General features: G+C 43.3%; 1 protein-coding gene across 4 annotated transcripts in view; it reads right to left on the reverse strand.

Moving 5' to 3' along the window:
• Positions 1-71: 71 nt before the first annotated feature.
• si:dkey-34d22.1 (discoidin, CUB and LCCL domain-containing protein 1) overlaps positions 72-18,894 on the reverse strand; it is a 40,742-nt gene continuing 21,919 nt past the window's right edge. Inside the window, exons 3-15 of one of the 4 annotated variants that reach the window (XM_046333701.1) lie at positions 18,488-18,625; positions 13,515-13,566; positions 13,277-13,349; positions 12,942-13,075; positions 12,659-12,696; positions 11,895-12,089; positions 11,469-11,581; positions 11,111-11,285; positions 10,825-10,917; positions 9,925-10,018; positions 9,511-9,551; positions 9,320-9,427; positions 72-1,343 (exon numbers count right to left, since the gene is read on the reverse strand). In XM_046333701.1, the coding sequence (XP_046189657.1) occupies positions 907-1,343; positions 9,320-9,427; positions 9,511-9,551; positions 9,925-10,018; positions 10,825-10,917; positions 11,111-11,285; positions 11,469-11,581; positions 11,895-12,089; positions 12,659-12,696; positions 12,942-13,075; positions 13,277-13,349; positions 13,515-13,566; positions 18,488-18,625 (1,691 nt within the window). In that variant the 3' untranslated portion in view covers positions 72-906. Of the gene's footprint in view, positions 1,344-8,169; positions 8,716-9,319; positions 9,431-9,510; positions 9,552-9,924; positions 10,019-10,824; positions 10,918-11,110; positions 11,286-11,468; positions 11,582-11,894; positions 12,090-12,658; positions 12,697-12,941; positions 13,076-13,276; positions 13,350-13,514; positions 13,567-18,487; positions 18,626-18,894 lie in introns of those variants that run through there. The other 3 variants (XM_046333700.1, XM_046333703.1, XM_046333702.1) reach the window with 3 other exon arrangements.

The following is an 18,894-nucleotide window of genomic DNA, read 5'->3' on the forward strand; positions in this document are numbered from 1 at the left end:
ACTAAATAAAAATGATTGGTCTTAATGTTTTCTTCACACATCATTTTCTTTACCACAAGATGTCAACAAAGCACGTTTGTGTAATTTTTATTCAACCACAACACACACTTTTATCTCTGTACACAAACATTTGAGGCCCAGGAAATAGTGTTAAATATAATAGAAATAACTATATTCGTCACTGTATTTATTTTTCCAGTACAAAAATATTCACTTTTCAGTGTCATTCAGTTCACTCTGTGAACATGAAGTTCCCCTGAAAATTATTTTAAAAATATCACAGTAAAAAAACAAAAATAGTAAGCATTATCTAAACAAAAGAGAGAAATAATACTCTGTAATCAGACAGTCATATTGCTGTTTCCAAGACATGCTCTTTCTTTTTACAGCTCCTGTAAGAATGATTTAAACTGACACTTCAATGAGCATTTCAGCTTTCAAGTACGTTAAACTTTGATTTGTAATTTATATTTTACTTTTTGTGCCGTTTTATTCACATATTAGTTAATTGGAATCAATATATGCCATTAGACACATTTTCTTGTAAATAACAGGTCATCAACTTTGGACGGTACTGGTCATGAATGGTCCCTTCTTTGCCCATTACGGTGGCCCAAGGGGTGGGAGTGCCAAGCAGAGAGCAGCCAATGGTGCCACCAAGTGCAAACTGGTACACACAGACAATGAAAATAATGAGTCTGTGTGTACCAGGTTGGGCTCTATTCAATCCTTATTGATGAAATTCAGGGTTACAGTGTGAATTCAATTGAAAGACAATGTTCCTGTGTTATAGCGGAGACTGCATTCACAGTAAATGCTGCATGTATCGGCACAATCGTAAATTACCTTTAGATTTATAGCGTGCAATATGTAACACTTCAGCAATAGTGGTTGAACTTGCTGTATTCAGAAAGGCTCCTCATATGGGTGCTGTAGCAGGGAGTCAGACAACAGGGGCTCAGGCTCAGTGTAGACCACACTGGCCGGGCGTGGGACATTGGCATGGAGAGACGTAGTGCAATAGCCATTGGGCAACTTTCTGTGAGAGGGGCAGTCATACTGGGCTTGGGTTATTGTGGTCCTTGTCCCTGTAAAAACCATAGGCAGTACATGTTTGTTGTTGTGTAGTGTCCCCTGTGGAGTTGCCAGATTGGGATCTGGGGGCAGGTCACTGAATGGGGTGGCATACTCGGGCTCCAGGGGCAGGGGCTCAGTGTGCTCTAGGAGCTTTCCAGGGGTATCATAGTGGTTGAAAGTGAAGGGGACGGTGTAGCCCTCCACTGTGGGCCGGAAGGTGGAGCCAAGCTTCTGCCCCCAAGCCATCACATCTGGCTCTGCATAGTCTGGGCAAGCAGAAACACAACAAACATGAATGTGTCATAGAGCTCACATATTACTTCTAGTTCTATGAAGCACCAGAAACACATACAGTGGCAAGAACAATGATATGAACCCTTTGGAATTACCTGGATTTCTGCTTAAATTGGTCATACAATTTGATCTTATATTAATCTAAGTCACAACAATAGACAAACACAGTCTGCTTAAACTAATAACTCAAACAATTCTAAATTTTCATGTCTTTTTTGAACACACTGTGTAAACATTCACAGTGCAGGGTGGAAAAAGTATGTGAACCCTTGGATTTAATAACTGGTTGACCCTCCTTTGGCAGCAATAACCTCAACCAAACGTTTTCTGTAGTTGCGGATCAGACCTGCACAATGGTCAGGAGGAATTTTGGACCATTCCTCTTAACAAAACTGTTTCAATTCAGCAATATTTTTGGGATATCTGGTGTGAACCGCTCTCTTGAGGTCATGCCACAGCATCTCAAATCAGGTTGAGGTCAGGACTGACTGGGCCACTCCAGAAGGCATATTTTATTCTGTTCAAGCCATTCTGTTGTTGATTTACTTCTGTCTTTTGGGTTGTTTGGGTTGTTGTCCTGTTGGTTCACCCAACTTCTGTTGATAGCCTTACAATTTCCTGCAAAAAGTCTTGATAAACTTGGGAATTCATTTTTCCGTCGACGATAGCAAGCTGTCCAGGCCCTGAGGCAGCAAAGCAGACCCAAACCACTATGCTCCCGCCACCATAATTCACAGTTGGGATAAGGTTTTGATGTTAGTGTGCTGTGCCTTTTTTATTCACACATAGTGTTGTTTGTTCCTTCCAAACAACTCAACATTAGTTTAATCTCTCCACAGAATATTTTTCCAGTAGCGCTGTGGAACATCCAGGTGCTCTTTTCCGAACTTCAGACGTGCAGCAATGTTTTTTTTGGACAGCAGTGGCTTCTTCTGTGGTGTCCTCCCATGAACACCATTCTTGTTTAGTGTTTTACGTATCGTAGACTCGTCAACAGAGATGTTAGCAGTTTCCAGAGAATTCTTTAAGTCTTAAACAGACACTCAAGTATTCTTCTTAACCTCATTGAGCATTCTGCTCTGTGTTTTTGCAGTCATCTTTGCAGGACGGCCACTCCTAGGGAGAGTAGCAACAGTGCTGAATTTTCTCCATTTATAGACCATTTGGCTTACTGTGGACTGATGAACATCAAGGCTTTTAGAGATACTTTTGTAACCCTTTCCAGCTTTATGCAATTCAACAATTCTTAATCTTAGGTCTTCTGATATGTCTTTTGTTCGAGGCATGGTTCACATCAGGCAATGCTTTTGTGAATAGCAAACTCACATTCTATTAGTGTTTTATAAAGGGCAGGGCAACTCTAACCAATATTTCCAATCTCGTCTCATTGACTGGACTCCAGGTTAGTTGACTCCTGACTCTAGTTAGTGTTTGGAGAAGTCTAGGGGTACACATACCTTTTCCAACCTACACTGTGAATTATTAAAATATGTATTCAATATAGACAAGAAAAATACATTAATGTGTGTTATTAGTTGAAGCACACTGTTTGTCTATTGTTGTGACTTAGATGAAGGTCAGATCGAATTTTATGACCAATTTATGCAGAAATCCAGGTAATTCCAAAGGGTTCACATAATTTTCTTGCCACTGTAGCTGAAGTACAGTTTAAATGTAACATCCTTAATTTCAGAAAGGGTAACAGGGGTTAAGGACTTGTCATGACAACATACCCCAGTACTGTACAAGCAGGGGCTTGGGCTCCCGAGTGTTGCTGTGGTCTAAGGCACTGCATCTCAGTGCTAGAGGCGTCTCTACAGACACCCTGGTTCGAATCCAGGCTGCATCACAACCGGCCGTGATTGGGAGTCCCATAGGGTGGCGCACAATTGGCCCAGTGAAGTCCGGGTTTGACTGGTGAAGGCAGTCATTGTAAATAAGAATTTTTCTTAACTGACTTGCCTAGATTAAATGTTTTTTTTACAGTACTGGGGGTATGTTGTCATGACAGTAGGGCTCATAAAAAAACATTCAAATTAAAGTGTTGCTCTGTACTCCCTCCAGCCATGTCTTGAAAGTGCCTCCCTCATACTCAGTAGGGCTCATATCATGGGCATTGTTAAGCCCCTACAAGAGCTCTGCGGCCACAAACATGGCCGATCTCTAGGGACAGGGATGAGGGCTGACAGGGGAGGCCTCAGACCCTATCCCTCACCCAACCTCTGAGGGGGAGCTATTTTAATTAGATACGCCTATAATGGTCTTAGCGACTGACCCTCAGTTCTGTTTATCACTGGCCTTCTCAGTGTAGTGCCCCTTCATCTGTGGGAGGGAGGGGGAGGCTGTGCTTCCCTGGCATGAATGCCTTTTATCCAGCTCCAATTAAAGGGTCTCTTTCAGAGCGGGCTCCGCCGACCAAAGAAAGGAATGTTTATACTGCAATTGGGAGACGGACTAAGCGAAGGGGAAGAATGGGCAGCCCATGGAGAAAGCTGTTTGCTTGTCAAGCCTGGTCTGAGCTCTGCAAACTGGCCAGCCAAGTCAGAGGATGTGTGTGTGAGAGCGAGAGAGAGCGAGAGAACTTTGGAATGAGGTTGGACTGAAAGATGGTGATGGACTCAGAGTCACAGATGGCTGGAGGGAGGGAGTTCCAGAGCCTAGGAGCAGCCTTGGGGAAGGCCCTGTCACCAAAGCTCTGGAGCTTGGACCTGGGGATGTCAAGGTGGCCTGCTGTGGTGGAACGGAGTGAGCATGTAGGTTGGTGCGGCAGGTAGCCTAGCGGTTAGAAGCGAGCCAGCAACCGGAGCGTTGCCAATTCGAATCCTAGAGGGCATTACCTGCCGTTGTGCCCTTGAGCAAGGCACTTACCCCCCACAACGACAGCTCACCGGGCATCCAGTGTGGCAGCCCCCTGTTCTTCTCTAAAATCTGTTTATGTATGTGTGTCTTTCAGAGGGGTTGGGTTAAAAGCGGAAGTAAAATTTTGGTTGGACCTTGCGTGCAATTGATCAATAAAGTGATCTAAATCTTAATCTGACAGGGGAGAAGGTCTGAGAGGTAAGGGGGGGCAAGGTGGTGGTGGAGGGCTTTGTAGGTCAGAAGGAGGGTCTTGTAATCAGTGTGTTGGGAGACAGGGAGTCAGTGAAGCTGATGGAGGACAGGGGTGATGTGCTGCCAGAACTTAGTGTGGGTGAGAAGGACTGCAGCGTTTTGAACAATTTGGAGCTTAAGGAGGGAGCTTGAGTTAAAGCCGGAGAGTAGTGAGTTGCAATAGTCAAGATGGGAGGAGATTAATGCATGTATGAGGGTTTCAGTGGCAGGAAGGGAGAGGGAGGACTTGACTTTGGCAATGTTGCAGGGGGAAGAGGGTGGAGTCCAGGATGATGTCAAGGATACATGCGTGAGGGGAGGGAGAGACAGTAGTGAAGTTGACAGCTTTGGTGAGGGTGGATTTGGTGCCTATCAAGAGGAGTTCCGTTTTATCACTGTTGAACTTGAAGTTTTGTTGCATCCATGTTTTTATTGCAGAGGCAGGATTCAATGTGGGTCAGAGGCTGGTTGTGGAAGGATTTGGTGCAGAGGTCGATCTGGGTGGTGTCGGCATAGCAGTGGAAATCAAGGTTGAAGTGACAGAGGATCTGACCAAGGTGGAGGATGTAGATAATGAAGAGTAAGGGGCCCAGCACAGAGCCCTGGAGGACACCCTGTGTAACTTCAGCTGAGTCAGAGTTGTGGCCATTGAGGGTCTGGTTTGTGAGTTATGATTGTAGCCATGACTGCGGTGCCCTCAACACCCAGACCCTGAAGCCTGGTGAGGAGGATCTGATGGCTCACTGTCAAAAGCGGCACTTAGATTGAGAAGAATCAGGATGAGGGCACCAGCATCAGCAGAGGTGAGGAGGTCATTGATAACTTTGAGTGCAGTTTCAGTACTGTGGCGGTGAGGGAAACCAGACTGGAAGGGCTCGATTAGCAGGTGGGTTTGGAATGGAGGCAGAAGTCCATTCCAGAGTCTTGGCAAGGAAGGGAAGCAGGGTATAAGATTCAAGATAAGGTAGATAAAAAAATATACCAGCCAATCAGATTTTTTACCAGCCCAAATATTTTTGTTGTTGCTAAAATTACACCAACAACAAAAAAAAAACAGATGAGCATGCTTTGCATTGTTTCTAAAACAATAAATGTATTACTAGTAAAAAGTAATGTGGTATATTGTTAAATTTCATTTCTTGTGACCCGAGTCTTTTAACCAAATATCACAAATTAGACAAAAATGTTCACCTGCCCCTTTAAGGGGTTATATGGTATGGCACCCCCAGTCATATTTGTGCCTGTGAGATTGAGTCTGACTAGTTGAAGCGTTGTCTTCTCTTCCCTAACAGTTGAAACTCAAACATAGAAAAACAAAGAGTTGGAGGGGGTTAACAGCTTTAATGTTGCAGAAGGAGAGGAGGCTTTTATCAATGTTGTGAGGTGTGTATGAGAGAAGAGAGAAATGAAGAATATTGTGGTCAAACATTGAGAATTGAGAAGGGTTAATATGAGTTAGGTTGAGGCTAACATTGCAGACAAGATCAAGTATCCCTTGATGTGAGTGGGAAAATTGTTGAGTAATATTGAAACAGTCCAGAACTGCAATGAGATGAATCCACGTGAATATTCATTGGCCTAGCAATAGTAAACAGGGGGAGAAGGGCATGTGTAGTCCTGTTGCCCTGGCAGGCTAGCCTGGTCCTGGATCTGTTTGTGTTGAATAGCCTAGGAGTTGGCAAAACAGTACAAACAGACCTGGAACCAGGCTAGGCTTGACATGCCGCTCTCATTTCAGGATTATGACTGCTATGTCTCTGGCTCTTGGTTTACTGTGAATACATCTGGCAAATAGCAAAATATATCCGACAGCTGCATGTCTTCTTTCTATTTTATATTTGATTTAACCTTTATTTAAGCAGGGAGTCATGCTGGGACCACTGTCACTTTCGCAGATGAGCCTTGAACGAACACATCAATAAACGACCATTACACTATACATATCTATATACATCAATTACACAATACATTAAAAGCAAACACAAAACACGAAAACCAAAACACAATCACATGCATCAAAAACATTCTTCAGTAAAAAGGCCCTCTAAAATATAAGGACTTTTGAATATCATTCCACACGCAAAACTTAAAGCAGATATATCTAACTCGGTGGAGAATGAAGGAATCTCCAGGGTTGGCCATCCGAGTCTGGGTCTGGTAACTTATAGATCTGAAGGTCTATAACGGGTCTATAACGGGTTAAGGTATGGCGGAAATTTATGCAAGTGGGACATAATAGAGAAAAAGATTGTGATACAAGATTTTGTGTACTGAACCTATTGCCCGGAATAAATCACAATGTGCTATGATAAACTGCGTCCAAAGGCTTCAATACAATGGCAACTGCCATAGTCAATAACCGGAATGAATGTTGACTGAATTATTTGTTTTCTGCTACAGTTGAAGTCGGAAGTTTACATACACTTAGGTTGGAGTCATTAAAACAAATTTTTCAACCACTCCACAAATTTCTTGTTAACAACCTATAGTTTTGGCAAGTCGATTAGGACATCTACTTTGTGCATGACACAAGTAATTTTTCCAACAATTGTTTACAGACAGATTATTTCACTTATAGCTCACTGTATCACAATTCCAGTGGGTCAGAGGTTTACATACTCTAAGTTAAGTGGGCCTTTAAACAGCTTGGACAATTCCAGAAAATTGGAGGTGTACCTGTACTTCAAGGAGTACCTTCAAACTCAGTGCCTCTTTGCTTGACATAATGGGAAAATCAAAAGAAATCAGCCAAGACCTCAGAAAAAAATTGTGAACCTCCACAAGCCTGGTTCATCCTTGGGAACTATTTTCAAATGCCTGAAGGTACCACGTTTATCTGTACAAACAATAGTACGCAAGTCTAAACACCATGGGACCATGCAGCAGTCATACCGCTCACCACTAGAGATGAACGTACTTTGGTGCGAAAAGTGCAAATCAATCCCAGAACAACAGCAAAGGACCTTGTGAAGATGCTGGAGGAAACAGTTACAAAAGTATCTATATCCAGAGTAAAACGAGTCCTATATCAACATAACCTCAAAGGCCGTTCAGCAAGGAAGAAGCCACTGCTCCAAAACCACCATAAAAAAGACAGACTTCGGTTTGCACCTGCACATGGGGACAAAGATTGTACTTTTGAGAAATGTCCTCTGGTCTGATGAAACAAAAAAAGGACTGTTTGACCATAATGACAATCGAGGAAAAAGGGGGAGACTTGCAAGCCGAAGAACACCATCCCAAACGTGAAGCACGGGGATGGCAGCATCATGTGTGGGGGTGCTTTGCTGCAGGAGGGACTGGTGCACTTCACAAAATAGATGACATCATGAGCGAGGAAAATTATGTGAATATATTGAAGCAACATCTCAAGACATCAGTCAGGAAGTTAAAGCTTGGTCGCAAATGGGTCTTCCAAATGGACAATGACCCCAAGCATACTTCCAAAGTCGTGACAAAATGGCTTAAGGACAACAAAGTCAAAGTATTGGAGTGGCCATCACAAAGTCCTGACCTCAACCCTATAGAAATTTGTGGGCAGAACTGAAAAAGCTTGTGCGAGCAAGGAGGCCCACAAACCTGACTCAGTTACACCAGCTCTGTCAGGAGGAATGGGCCAAAATTCACCCAACTTTATGTGGGAAGCTTGTGGAAGGCTGCCCGAAACATTTGACCCAAGTTAAACAATTTAAAGGCAATGCTACCAAATACTAATTGAGTGCATGTACACTTCTGACCCACTGGGAATGAGATGAAAGGAATTAAAACTGAAATGAATCACTCTACTATTATTCTGACATTTCAGATTCTTAAAATAAAGTGGTGATCCTAACTCCCCTAAAAGGTATTTTTAACTAGGATTAAATGTCAGGAATTGTGAATAACTGAATTTAAATGTAGTTGGCTAAGGTGTATGTAAACTTCTGACTTCAACTGTATTTAAAAAGAAAGGACCTACTCCTATAGAAGAAACCTATTTGAATTCTTAATTTCTTAACTAATTCATCAACATCCTTTTTGAAGGACAGCTTTTCGTCAATCCAGATATTTATAAATGAGGATACCAGCAACGAGGGCACCATCCAAAGTACTTATGCATCAGATACATTTTTACTTGATTTGGAAAATAACATATACTTGGTTTTACCGGCATTAAGTTCCAATTTCAGTTCAACAAAGGCTTTCAGCAGGACAGTAAAGGCCGATTGAAGATTCACTAGAAGTTGACGGAACATCCATTGATCCAACTAGAGGCTGGGAGAAGGTTAGGCAGTCAACTGGTTGACCAGGATCAATTAAACTACCATTTTGTTCAAATAAAAAGCCTGCCGAGATAAAATGCAGATTGAAAGCATCACTTGTCTCATTTTTCTCAGTAATGATGCCAGAGTCTGACACAACTTGCTTAGGCAGGGAAAGAGAGGAATTTCCACGCTTCAGTCCATTAACTGTTTTCCAAAATGTTTACAAATCACCAACAAGGTCTGAGATAAAACTTAGAAATTACCTAGATTTCGCTTTCTTGATTGAGGAATTGCCTTGAAACTATACCTATCAGCTACAGTCAGTTTTTCTAGCCTTGGCCCCCGGATTTATCATCATAGCAAGATGAGAAAGTTCTATAGAGAACCAAGGATTTATTCTATTTTTTACTCTAAGGCATTTAAAGGAAGAATGCCTGTCTGCCAGAGAGATAAAATAGATAGATAGAACAATTCTAGAACTAATTCAGGGTCAGGCATGCAGCTGATAAGAGGAAAAGTCAGAGTAATACATATCATGAAGAAAAGCTTAAGGGATATACCCAGCCTCACTGGCATGCTCATTTGAAAAGGCTGGGTTGTTTGTACATTCTTACCATTGAGAGGAGGGTTGGGTAAAGCATCATGGACACTCCGCTCTAGAGGGTAGGAGATAAGCTCAGAGTCAGAGCAGGGGAGGCTCTTCTCCTGGAAACTCTGAGAGGCTGCTGGACAGACAAAAACACTTTCAGAGAGGTCCTGGAAGAGTAGTAAGGGTAAAACAACAGTGAGCAATGCGCAAGAATACCTTTGGGTAAGGAAAACTTTTTCATGTGTGCAGATCTTTTCCTAAAAAAGACAACAAGACAACAAATCAAATTAAATCGAACTACACCATAATGATTTATCATAACATCAGAATAACACTGGAAAGTATGTGGACACTTGTGGACTAGATTCTCAGATCCGCGCTAGCGGAGATGGCAGCGGTGTCTGAGGTGAATTTAACACAAGTTGGATGGGTGTGGCTTCGTAACAATGATCACACTAGCAGCCGCTCACCGCTTTAACAGCTCTAACGTAGTTACACCTCCGACAGCTATTGAGCTATTGCCGGTCAACACTTGATCCGATTGAAACTGATTCAAATATCAAGCATTGGGAGGATAGCCAGTGAGTGGGTGTTGGACTGCTAACTACATATGGTATAGTGTTACAATACCTTCTATTCCACCAGACTCCAGCCAACAGACAACTGACACACAGGATCAGTCCGAGAACCACGCCCACTGCAACTATCACTGGCTGATTGGAGCCTGCAAGGGCACAGGAGGAGTCATTAGCATGCTAGGCTGAAGGGTCAGCACAACAAACAACCACTGCTGAAGAAAGGCCAGCTTTAAACTATCATTTAGCTATGTGCTTTATAACAATGTGAAGGAAGTCCAGTGTCAAGCAAATAAGCAATCTAACATCAAAATCGATACGGTCGTATAACCATTTTTACAGCTGTTATAAAAGGCATGGAGGCCCCAAGGCTTATTCCGATCAATCAAGTACAAATTAAATTCCTCAGAAACGGCTGCAGTTCAAATTGAAAAAACATAAAGTACTTAGTCAATGCCTGCATCCGTGTGTAAATCTAATTGCCACAATACAAAAATCCCTATCAAAATCCATCAGTTTAGGCTAGATGTCTGCATTCCGCATCTGCGATGGAAGTTGGCAGAACTACAGCATTGTTTGTCAGACCAGGACACATCCTAAAAATCGGTCTTGTCATGATAATGTCTGTTTGGGCTACAAACTAATATGTGGAAAGATGACTTACACGAACACGATGGTGTTCTCCATTTTGCTCTACGACCCCCACAAGCTTCACGAGACTCGTCGGTACTACTGATCTGTCAATTGCCTTGAATTGCCTCTGTTTTGCCATGTAAGAATACGTTATTCAATGCGTTTTTATGGGCTAAAAGCACTAGGGCCAAATTAAATGTTTAATCAAATAATAATCACATTTATATTTTTTATACCTAATCTCCTAAAATTCAAACGCAAATAGCAAAATGGTCCCCAAAAGGATTAGACTTTTAGGGGTTTGAACACATTAGGTACATACTCAGGCTTGAGTCCTTTATGATAACAGGGCCCTCTGTGGGGACTGGACTGAGATGCGGTGTTGTGCTAACATCAACTTTTAAGAATGGAGATCCTATAGAGAGAGTTGGAGGATATGATATGAATGGCATCCAGCATACAAGCTACATTCGCTCTTGCTGATGCCACAATTGCAATTTACCATACAATATAATGGATAGTTTATTCTAGTGGCACAGCTGCTAAGAGCATGTAGTATTCACATCTTCTAGACTGTTTTTTATCTGGAAGGTATGGTTGAGCCTTACCCCCAGCGGAGCGAGGCCTGGGGTGGATCTTGGGGAGAGGGCAGCCCAGGACCTGGACGTGTGCCGAGGCCCTACCTTGCCAGTTCTGGGGCTGCAGCCGGAGGTACCGGACTACCACCGGAGGAAACAGGCTATTGAGAACCCTCAGATGACCATCAGAGTGGGCTTCAAACACCTACAGGACAAGAAGAGTGACATTAACGAAGCTAGTTCTCTTAGATGGCTAACAGCACTTCCCTGTTCTACGGCCTCCTGGAGTGTTGACTAATATGTCTGTTTGCTCAGCGCAGCTAGGAAAACTTAGCACCGATAGGAAATTGATCAGTAAATGTCGAAGAAAACATTGTAGGCAGCGTACCTTTTTCTCTCTGCTGAGAGCAGCTTTGTAGACTTTCCAGTTGTGGCGGTCTTTGCTAAAAAGGAGAACGTAAGATTCGATGTAGAAGTCAGCCGATCCCCTTGTTATTATTCCTGGGAAAACACAGCGTGTCTTTTTCAACACTCCAGACCACATTCATAATAGGCTACACACGGATTGTTTGGCAAATCTAACTAGAAGTTAGCCTATCAACATCACAGCTGGAACTGGATTTTTTTTTCATCCAATGAATAGAGTTTTGAAATCAGCAAAATAGTATTTTGAGTTCAATGAAAAGACAGTGGTTTCTATCTTCATATTTTAATTTTAATAACAACTCAATGTAAATTATAGTGGATGTAGTAAATTAGACTCCTATTTTGGCCATGAGGGGAGAAGAACATCACCTCATAAACTTTCACTGACCTGTGACACTGCTCTTGTCTGTAAGCTCTAGCTCCAGCCAGGGCTCCCGGTCACTACCATCCGATGCCCAGGGTAGTAACTGTCCCTCTGCATCCATGTTCTTAGGGGACCATAATACAAGCTGCCCAAGTCTGTTCACTTCTCTCCAGATGGAAGATGCATTGAAACCAGACACAGTCAGTTCATCATTACACTCTGGAGAGGAGAGGCAAGAAGAGAGTTGAAGTGACAGAGGAACAGGGCCAACTCTAGCTTTTTCGGGGCCCTAAGCATCTTGCGGAAAAACATTTTACTAGCATCCCTTTTGACAGTGTAGAGAAAAATGTATGTTTAAAAGTTCATTTCCTGCAATTCTACACATTTTACTAAGGGAGGGAGAAAAAATGTTGCAGATTTAAAGCACATTTCCTCCAATTCTTTTTAGGACTTATTCCATGTTAATATGATATCTGAGTGAGTATGACTAACAAAATCAATGGTGCATGTCCGGTCGGATTTCGGACATGATTACTACAAGTTTAGTTAACTGGCTAGACTTACTGCCAAATGAAAAAAATGTTAGTTGACATGGCTAATTGAGTGACTGACTGATAAACTAAATAAAAACTGCAGATGCACAAACACATTTCAAAATTGCACCTGGTGGCCCTAAGCGACCGCTTATGTCGCTTATAACTGGAACCGGCCCTGCAGAGGAAGATAACTTGCAATAATGACTTGAACAGCTAATTTAGTCTGGCATTATATCTCATGGCTCCGCTTACCTTTGGTGAAGACCAGCTTCTTTTCAGACAGTGATCCCCTGTCAAAACAACAATGTTCATGAATGGCATCCCTGCATACCACAAGCAAGAGCGGATCCATATACAGTAAGTGGCCCACATTTCAGCTACCCAATAACACCTACAGAGGTCCTGGAATGCTGATTAGATTACATTACATGAAACGTTACCATTCTGAATACAGCAAATATTAACAGTGTGTCATCATGAATAATGACTACGCATCCCTTTCTCCCAAACCAATATGATGTGGATAGAAACATACATCTTGGACAGAATGCCGTTGGCAAAGCTGGACTCATAAAGCGTGAGGCTCCTCCCACGGGTCACAGTGATCCGTCCTCCTAGGTTGTCTGACACCACCCCGGCATGGATCGCAGCTTTGCACAAGACTGACGTCTGAGTGGGGTGGGGGAATGTGTGTGTGTGTTTGTGAGAGAGATTTAGAGAGAGAATAAGAGAAAGAGAACAAATAGTTTCAATAAACTATTGCAGCTCTCCACTGTTTAGCCTTCCACGTGTGGCCCAGTACAACCAATGTCATTATCACAAGGCTGAGTTGATGAGGAAGTGAAACTGGAGCTGAGGCAGTATACTCACATCTCTGTAACCCTGCTCAGAGTGACCACATATGTCCCCCGTCACGTCCTTACACCCAGCAGGACAGTACACACTGGAGAAGAGGAGTCACGTGTCACACAGGTCCACCATTTCACACACAGTTTCTCTATAGCCATATGTTAAAAATTCCTCAACGAGCCTGTAAAGACAAAATGTAGTTCACAGTAAAAACAACACTGAGAAGTGACTACTGAAATAGCCAGAGTGGTCCACTTACCTAAACTGCTGAGAGATAAAATGTGTTCCTCTCTGTCGACACGAAATGAGACCTGGTATTGAAATCAAATAGAATATGGGTTTGTAAACAAACAAAACAAAAAACATCTGTCCACTCTCAGGATAATTCTAAGGAACTTCGCAATAGACGGGTGAGTAACACAAACAGACAGGCACACACATACATGCACATATACAGACGCACATACACTATACACACACATGCACTTACAGGGGACTTGTGATTGTTACTGTAGATGTGACTAAGTATTTTGTCATTTGTGACTTAACTCACAAAGCAGAGAGAATGCCTCTTGTGTGTTAACGTGACAGAGTGCAATTTGTGGCACTGGCTCCAGACATAGCTGCATTTCATAAACAACTGAGTAAATAACAGGAAACAGGGATATACAAACCACTTTAGCACGAATTGGAGAAAAAAAATATTTAAACGCACACTATTTGTGCCTGTAAATTGGGTAAAAGGTCATTTTATGACCCCAAAAAAGATCAATGCACACATCACTAATTGTCACACTGGTATAAATGAGTCGGGAGACAGGCACAGGAATGCGTAATCATTTTTTAAATTAAGCCCCAAATTACGGCGTGCCGTGTAAAGGCACGGTGACGAAGACCAAACAAACACGTCACAAAAACACAGGGCTGAAACCCCCCAAAAAGAGCGAGGAGTACCTTGAATAAATAACACTAGCGCACAATGATTATCATACGGGATGAGACCCGCAATCATCTGCGCAATCCACAATGGCGCGAAAACACAAAACACACAGCACAGGTACTCACACGCACTAACAGACATAGTAACAATAATTGACAGCACCATGGTGAACAAAGAGCACATATATACAAATACAATCAGTGAGAATAGGGGCTGGGTGTGCGCAATGAAAGTTCCAGAGGGATCCGTGACACTAATTCTACTATCAATGAGACAACAATGTCAAGTCAAAACATCTCCTTCTTTTGGGAATGATTTTCACAAGTAGGTGGTACATTTTTACAATTTGAAGCACAAAATTCAAAACAGATAATCAAAAAGGCTCATGTTTCAAAACTCTAAGCACATTTTCAATTGACTGAGTACAACAGACACATTCACAAAGTCGCTTGTTTACTACACCAAATCACTAATTTAGTTTGGACACATATTCAATCTAAGTATTGTATCTGCTTTTCAAAATGCAATATTCAGTTCACATTTGATATGATTTTCTTGTAATTTGTTAACAATACAATACAGCAGCGACACTTCCTGGGGTCCTGCAAAATTAAGCTAGTTCTAGAATTTTAAAAACATTACAATACATTCACAACAGATTTAACAACACATTAAGTCTGTGCCCTCAGGCCACTACTCTACTACCATATATCTACAACACAAAATCCATGTGTACATGTGTGTATAGTTGTATGGTATAATGTCTCTGTATGCATGTGTCTGTGTCTGTGTTTGTATCACTTCACAGTCCTCGCTATTCCATAAGTTGTATTTTTATTTGTAAAAAAAAAAAAAAATTACTGCTTGCATGAGTTATTTGATGTGGAATAGAGTTCCATGTAGTCATGGCTCTATGTAGTACTGTACGCCTCCCATAGTCTGTTCTGGACTGTGAAGAGACCTCTGGTGGCATGCCTTGTGGGGTATGCATGGGTGTCCGAGCTGTGTGCCAGTAGTTCAAACAGACAGTTTGGTGCGTTCAAAAAAGACTCACAAATACTAGTAGTGATGAAGTGAATCTCTCCTCCACTTTGAGCCAGGAGAGATTAACATGCATATTATTACTGTTAGCTCTCGTACATTCAAGGGCCAGACGTGCTGCCTTGTTCTGAGCTAATTGCAATTTGTCCATGTGCGACAAAACTAGGGCCTGTAGGACCTGCCATGTTGATAGTGCTATTAAGAAGGAACAGCAGCACTTTATTATAGATACTTCTCCCCATTTTAGCTGCTGTTGTATCAATATGTTTTGACCATGACAGTCGACTTGCTCAATTTGCACATTATTCATTAGAAAAGTTGAGGTTTAGGGTTTAGTGAATGATTTGTCCCAAATCCAATGTTTCTTCACAGATTTTCAGAGGTGATTAAAGATGAGCTTGCAGCCAGGGAGCTGCCCATGGATCTCGACTCCCTCATAGCCTAGACCATCCGGAACGTAGAAGGGAGAGTGGGTCTGTTCCCTGTCGCCCTTGCTCGTCCTCAAATTCCCAACTCGCCTCCAAGGAATGGCAGAAATCCCTGGTCTACATTTCCAAGAGAATCCGGTGTCACCCGAGTTCCCTCGGAGATCACCAAGGGCTCTCGACTAGGCTCTTCTGGAGCCCATGCAACTGGGCAGGGATAGATTGTCTCCTGCTGAGTGCTTACATAGACTGAACACCAAGAGCTGTCTGTATTGTGGAGCTACGGGACACTTCTTATTTAGCTGCCCATTAAAAGACCAGGCTCATCAGTAGGTACGAGTACACTCGTAACCCCTTATGCTACCTTGTTGTGGTGAGACCAGTCCAAATTCATCCGGGTGCTCATTGACTCTGGGGCTGACGAGACCTTTATGGACACTAACCCTGTGTCAGAGCTGGGTATCTCCACTCAACCCCTTTCCATCCCGATGGACGTTAGAGCGCAGGATGGGCGCTCTATTGACAGTCACCCACAATATGGTTCCTATCAACCTGTGAGTGTCAGGCAACCACAGTGAGGCTATGCAGTTTTTGCTCCTCATGTACACATCGTTTTGAGGTTTTAATGGCTCCAGAGGAACAATCCCCTAATCGACTTCCATCATCGGTTGGAGCCTATTTTGCTATGCACATTGTCTGAAGTCGGCACAGCCTGCCCCAGGACATCTTCCTGCGGGCTTGGGTAAAGCCTTGGATCTCTCTGCCATTCCCGCAGAGTACCAGGACTTATGGGAGGTTTTCAACTCTGGCCGCTCCACATCTCTTCCTCCACATTGGCCCTATGACTGCGCAATCGACCTTCTCCCCGGCACTGCACCGCCTCGGGGGAGACTTTATTCCCTGCCGTGTCCGGAGACCAACGCGACGGAGGGGTACAATGAGGACTCTTTCGCAGCAGGGATTCTGTGTCCCTCTGTCTCCCCCCCAGCGCAGAGTTCTTCTTTGTGGAGAAGAAGGACAAGACCGTGTATCGACTACCGGGGCCTTAATGACATTATGGTTAAAAACTGTTACCCGCTACCACTCATCTCCTCAGCTTTCGAGACTTTCCAGGGAGCAGTCATCTTCTCCAAGTTGGACCTTCCAAACGCCTACCATTAGGTTTGGTTACGGGAAGGAGACGAGAGGAAGACAGCCTTTAACAAGACTGGTGGGCACTACTAGTACCTGGTGATAACATTCGGACTGACCAACGCTCCCACAGTGTTCCAGGCCCTTGTCAATGATGTGCTCCGTACATGTTGACCCGATTTGTGTTTGTCTACCTCGAGGATATCCTAATTTATTCCCGGTCAGCTCAAGAGCATGTCCTCAATGTCCGATCCAGCGTCTCCTGGAGAACCAGCTTTTCGTGAAGGCGGAGAAATGTGAGTTCCATTGCTCCACCATATCCTTCCGAGGATACGTCATCGCTGCAGAGAATATTCAGATGGACCCTGACAAGGTGAGAGGGGTGGTGGATTGGCCTCAACCCACATCCAGAGTGCAGCTGCAAAATTTCCTGGGGTTTGCTAATTTCTACCGTCGTTTCATCTGGGGTTACAGCACCCTTGCTTCCCCGCTCTCTGCACTCACCTCTCCCAAGTTTCCATTCTCATGGTCTCCAGCAGCTGACTGGGCGTTCTCAGACCTTCAGCACGTCTTCCGTAATCCATGGACTTCCCGTCGCCATGGTCAAGACCACCGGACCCCTGCTCCCCGCTACCGTCTTGGGCAGAGGGTATGGCTTTCTACTCGGGATCTGCCCCTCTGGGTGGAGTCCCGCAAACTTTCCCCTCGTTTTATCGGCCCTTTCCCCGTCTCTAAGGTCCTTATCCCTTCTGCTGTTGGCCTGCTGTTGCCCCGCACCCTCTGTATACATCCAACTTTCCATGTATCTAGAATTAAACCCCTGTCTCATAGCCCTTTGTCTCCTGTTTCCATCACTCCAACACACATATGAACATTGGCGTACAAATTCCATTGGTGTAAACATGTGTGCATACATTAAACTGACTTCATGCCTGTGACTCCATCAACTCTAATGCTGGACTTGAATGCAACTGGGTATGAAATTACAGCATGTTTCCAATCTCTTTGACACCTCAGTAATGGTTGTTTGTGCCTTTCAACTTGCTTAGCAGCACTTTGGGGGTTACCAGTGATGTAGGTGACGAGCAGAAAAACAACAATTATGATCACAGTGGGTGCTCTTCAGCACTGTAGTTTACATCAATGAGGTAGGGCCACTGTAAAAAAAAATACAACTTTGCTTAATCAGCGTTTTTCTGAGTTGAGTGGCCTTCAAATGGACAAGAATTTGAGCTAAGGTGTTCACATTTGTTCACTCAACAAACTCTGCTCAAAGTGAGTGAATTTGAAAAAGCTTGTTGAGTAAAATTACAAATTCATGTTAACCCTTGGAAGGCAACACTGTATGTTGGTTCAGCTAAATACCCAAATGTTGAGTATGCTGAGCAATGTTGAGCAAACTCACAATCCTATTGCAGCTTGACAATTGTATGTTGAATCAACTTTTTTTTTGTCCATTTTTTTTTTTACTACAGTGTGGGTCATTGCTTTCACTGAGAAAGTTCCACCGCAGAGCTACTGTGCACATGTGGGAAAATAATATATTATCATCAACATGTGTGTAATGTGTGTAATGTGATTGTATGATGAATTAATTAAATTAGACGAAGCATTTCCATATGTAGCACAGTTGTATATACAAAGGTAGCTATAGAAAGTAAACGTGTGAGCAGTGTGTGATGAATTGGGCCATACCTGAGTGTTGGTCTGTGGTGTAGGAGAACAGGAACCCTCGGCCTGAGTGATGGGGGCCAGAGTAGAATACTATTGTCACCTCATTGCTGTTTACAGTCACATTTTTCTCTGAGTTTTCAAGTTGTCCACACAGGGGGCCTGTGGATGACAGACAGACAGGCATGCATGTATGAAACCATATGCCACACACACACACACACACACACACACACACACACACACACACACACACACACACACACACACACACACACACACACACACACACACACACACACACACACACACACACACACACACACACACACACACACACACACACACACACACACACACACACACACACACAGACACAAACATGACCAAGTTGGAGGCCTAGAGGCAGAGCAGTCTGGCTATGCTAGTGT

This window comes from Oncorhynchus gorbuscha, unplaced genomic scaffold (genome assembly GCF_021184085.1).
Source record: "Oncorhynchus gorbuscha isolate QuinsamMale2020 ecotype Even-year unplaced genomic scaffold, OgorEven_v1.0 Un_scaffold_5:::fragment_6:::debris, whole genome shotgun sequence".
Taxonomy (NCBI): Eukaryota; Metazoa; Chordata; class Actinopteri; order Salmoniformes; family Salmonidae; genus Oncorhynchus; species Oncorhynchus gorbuscha.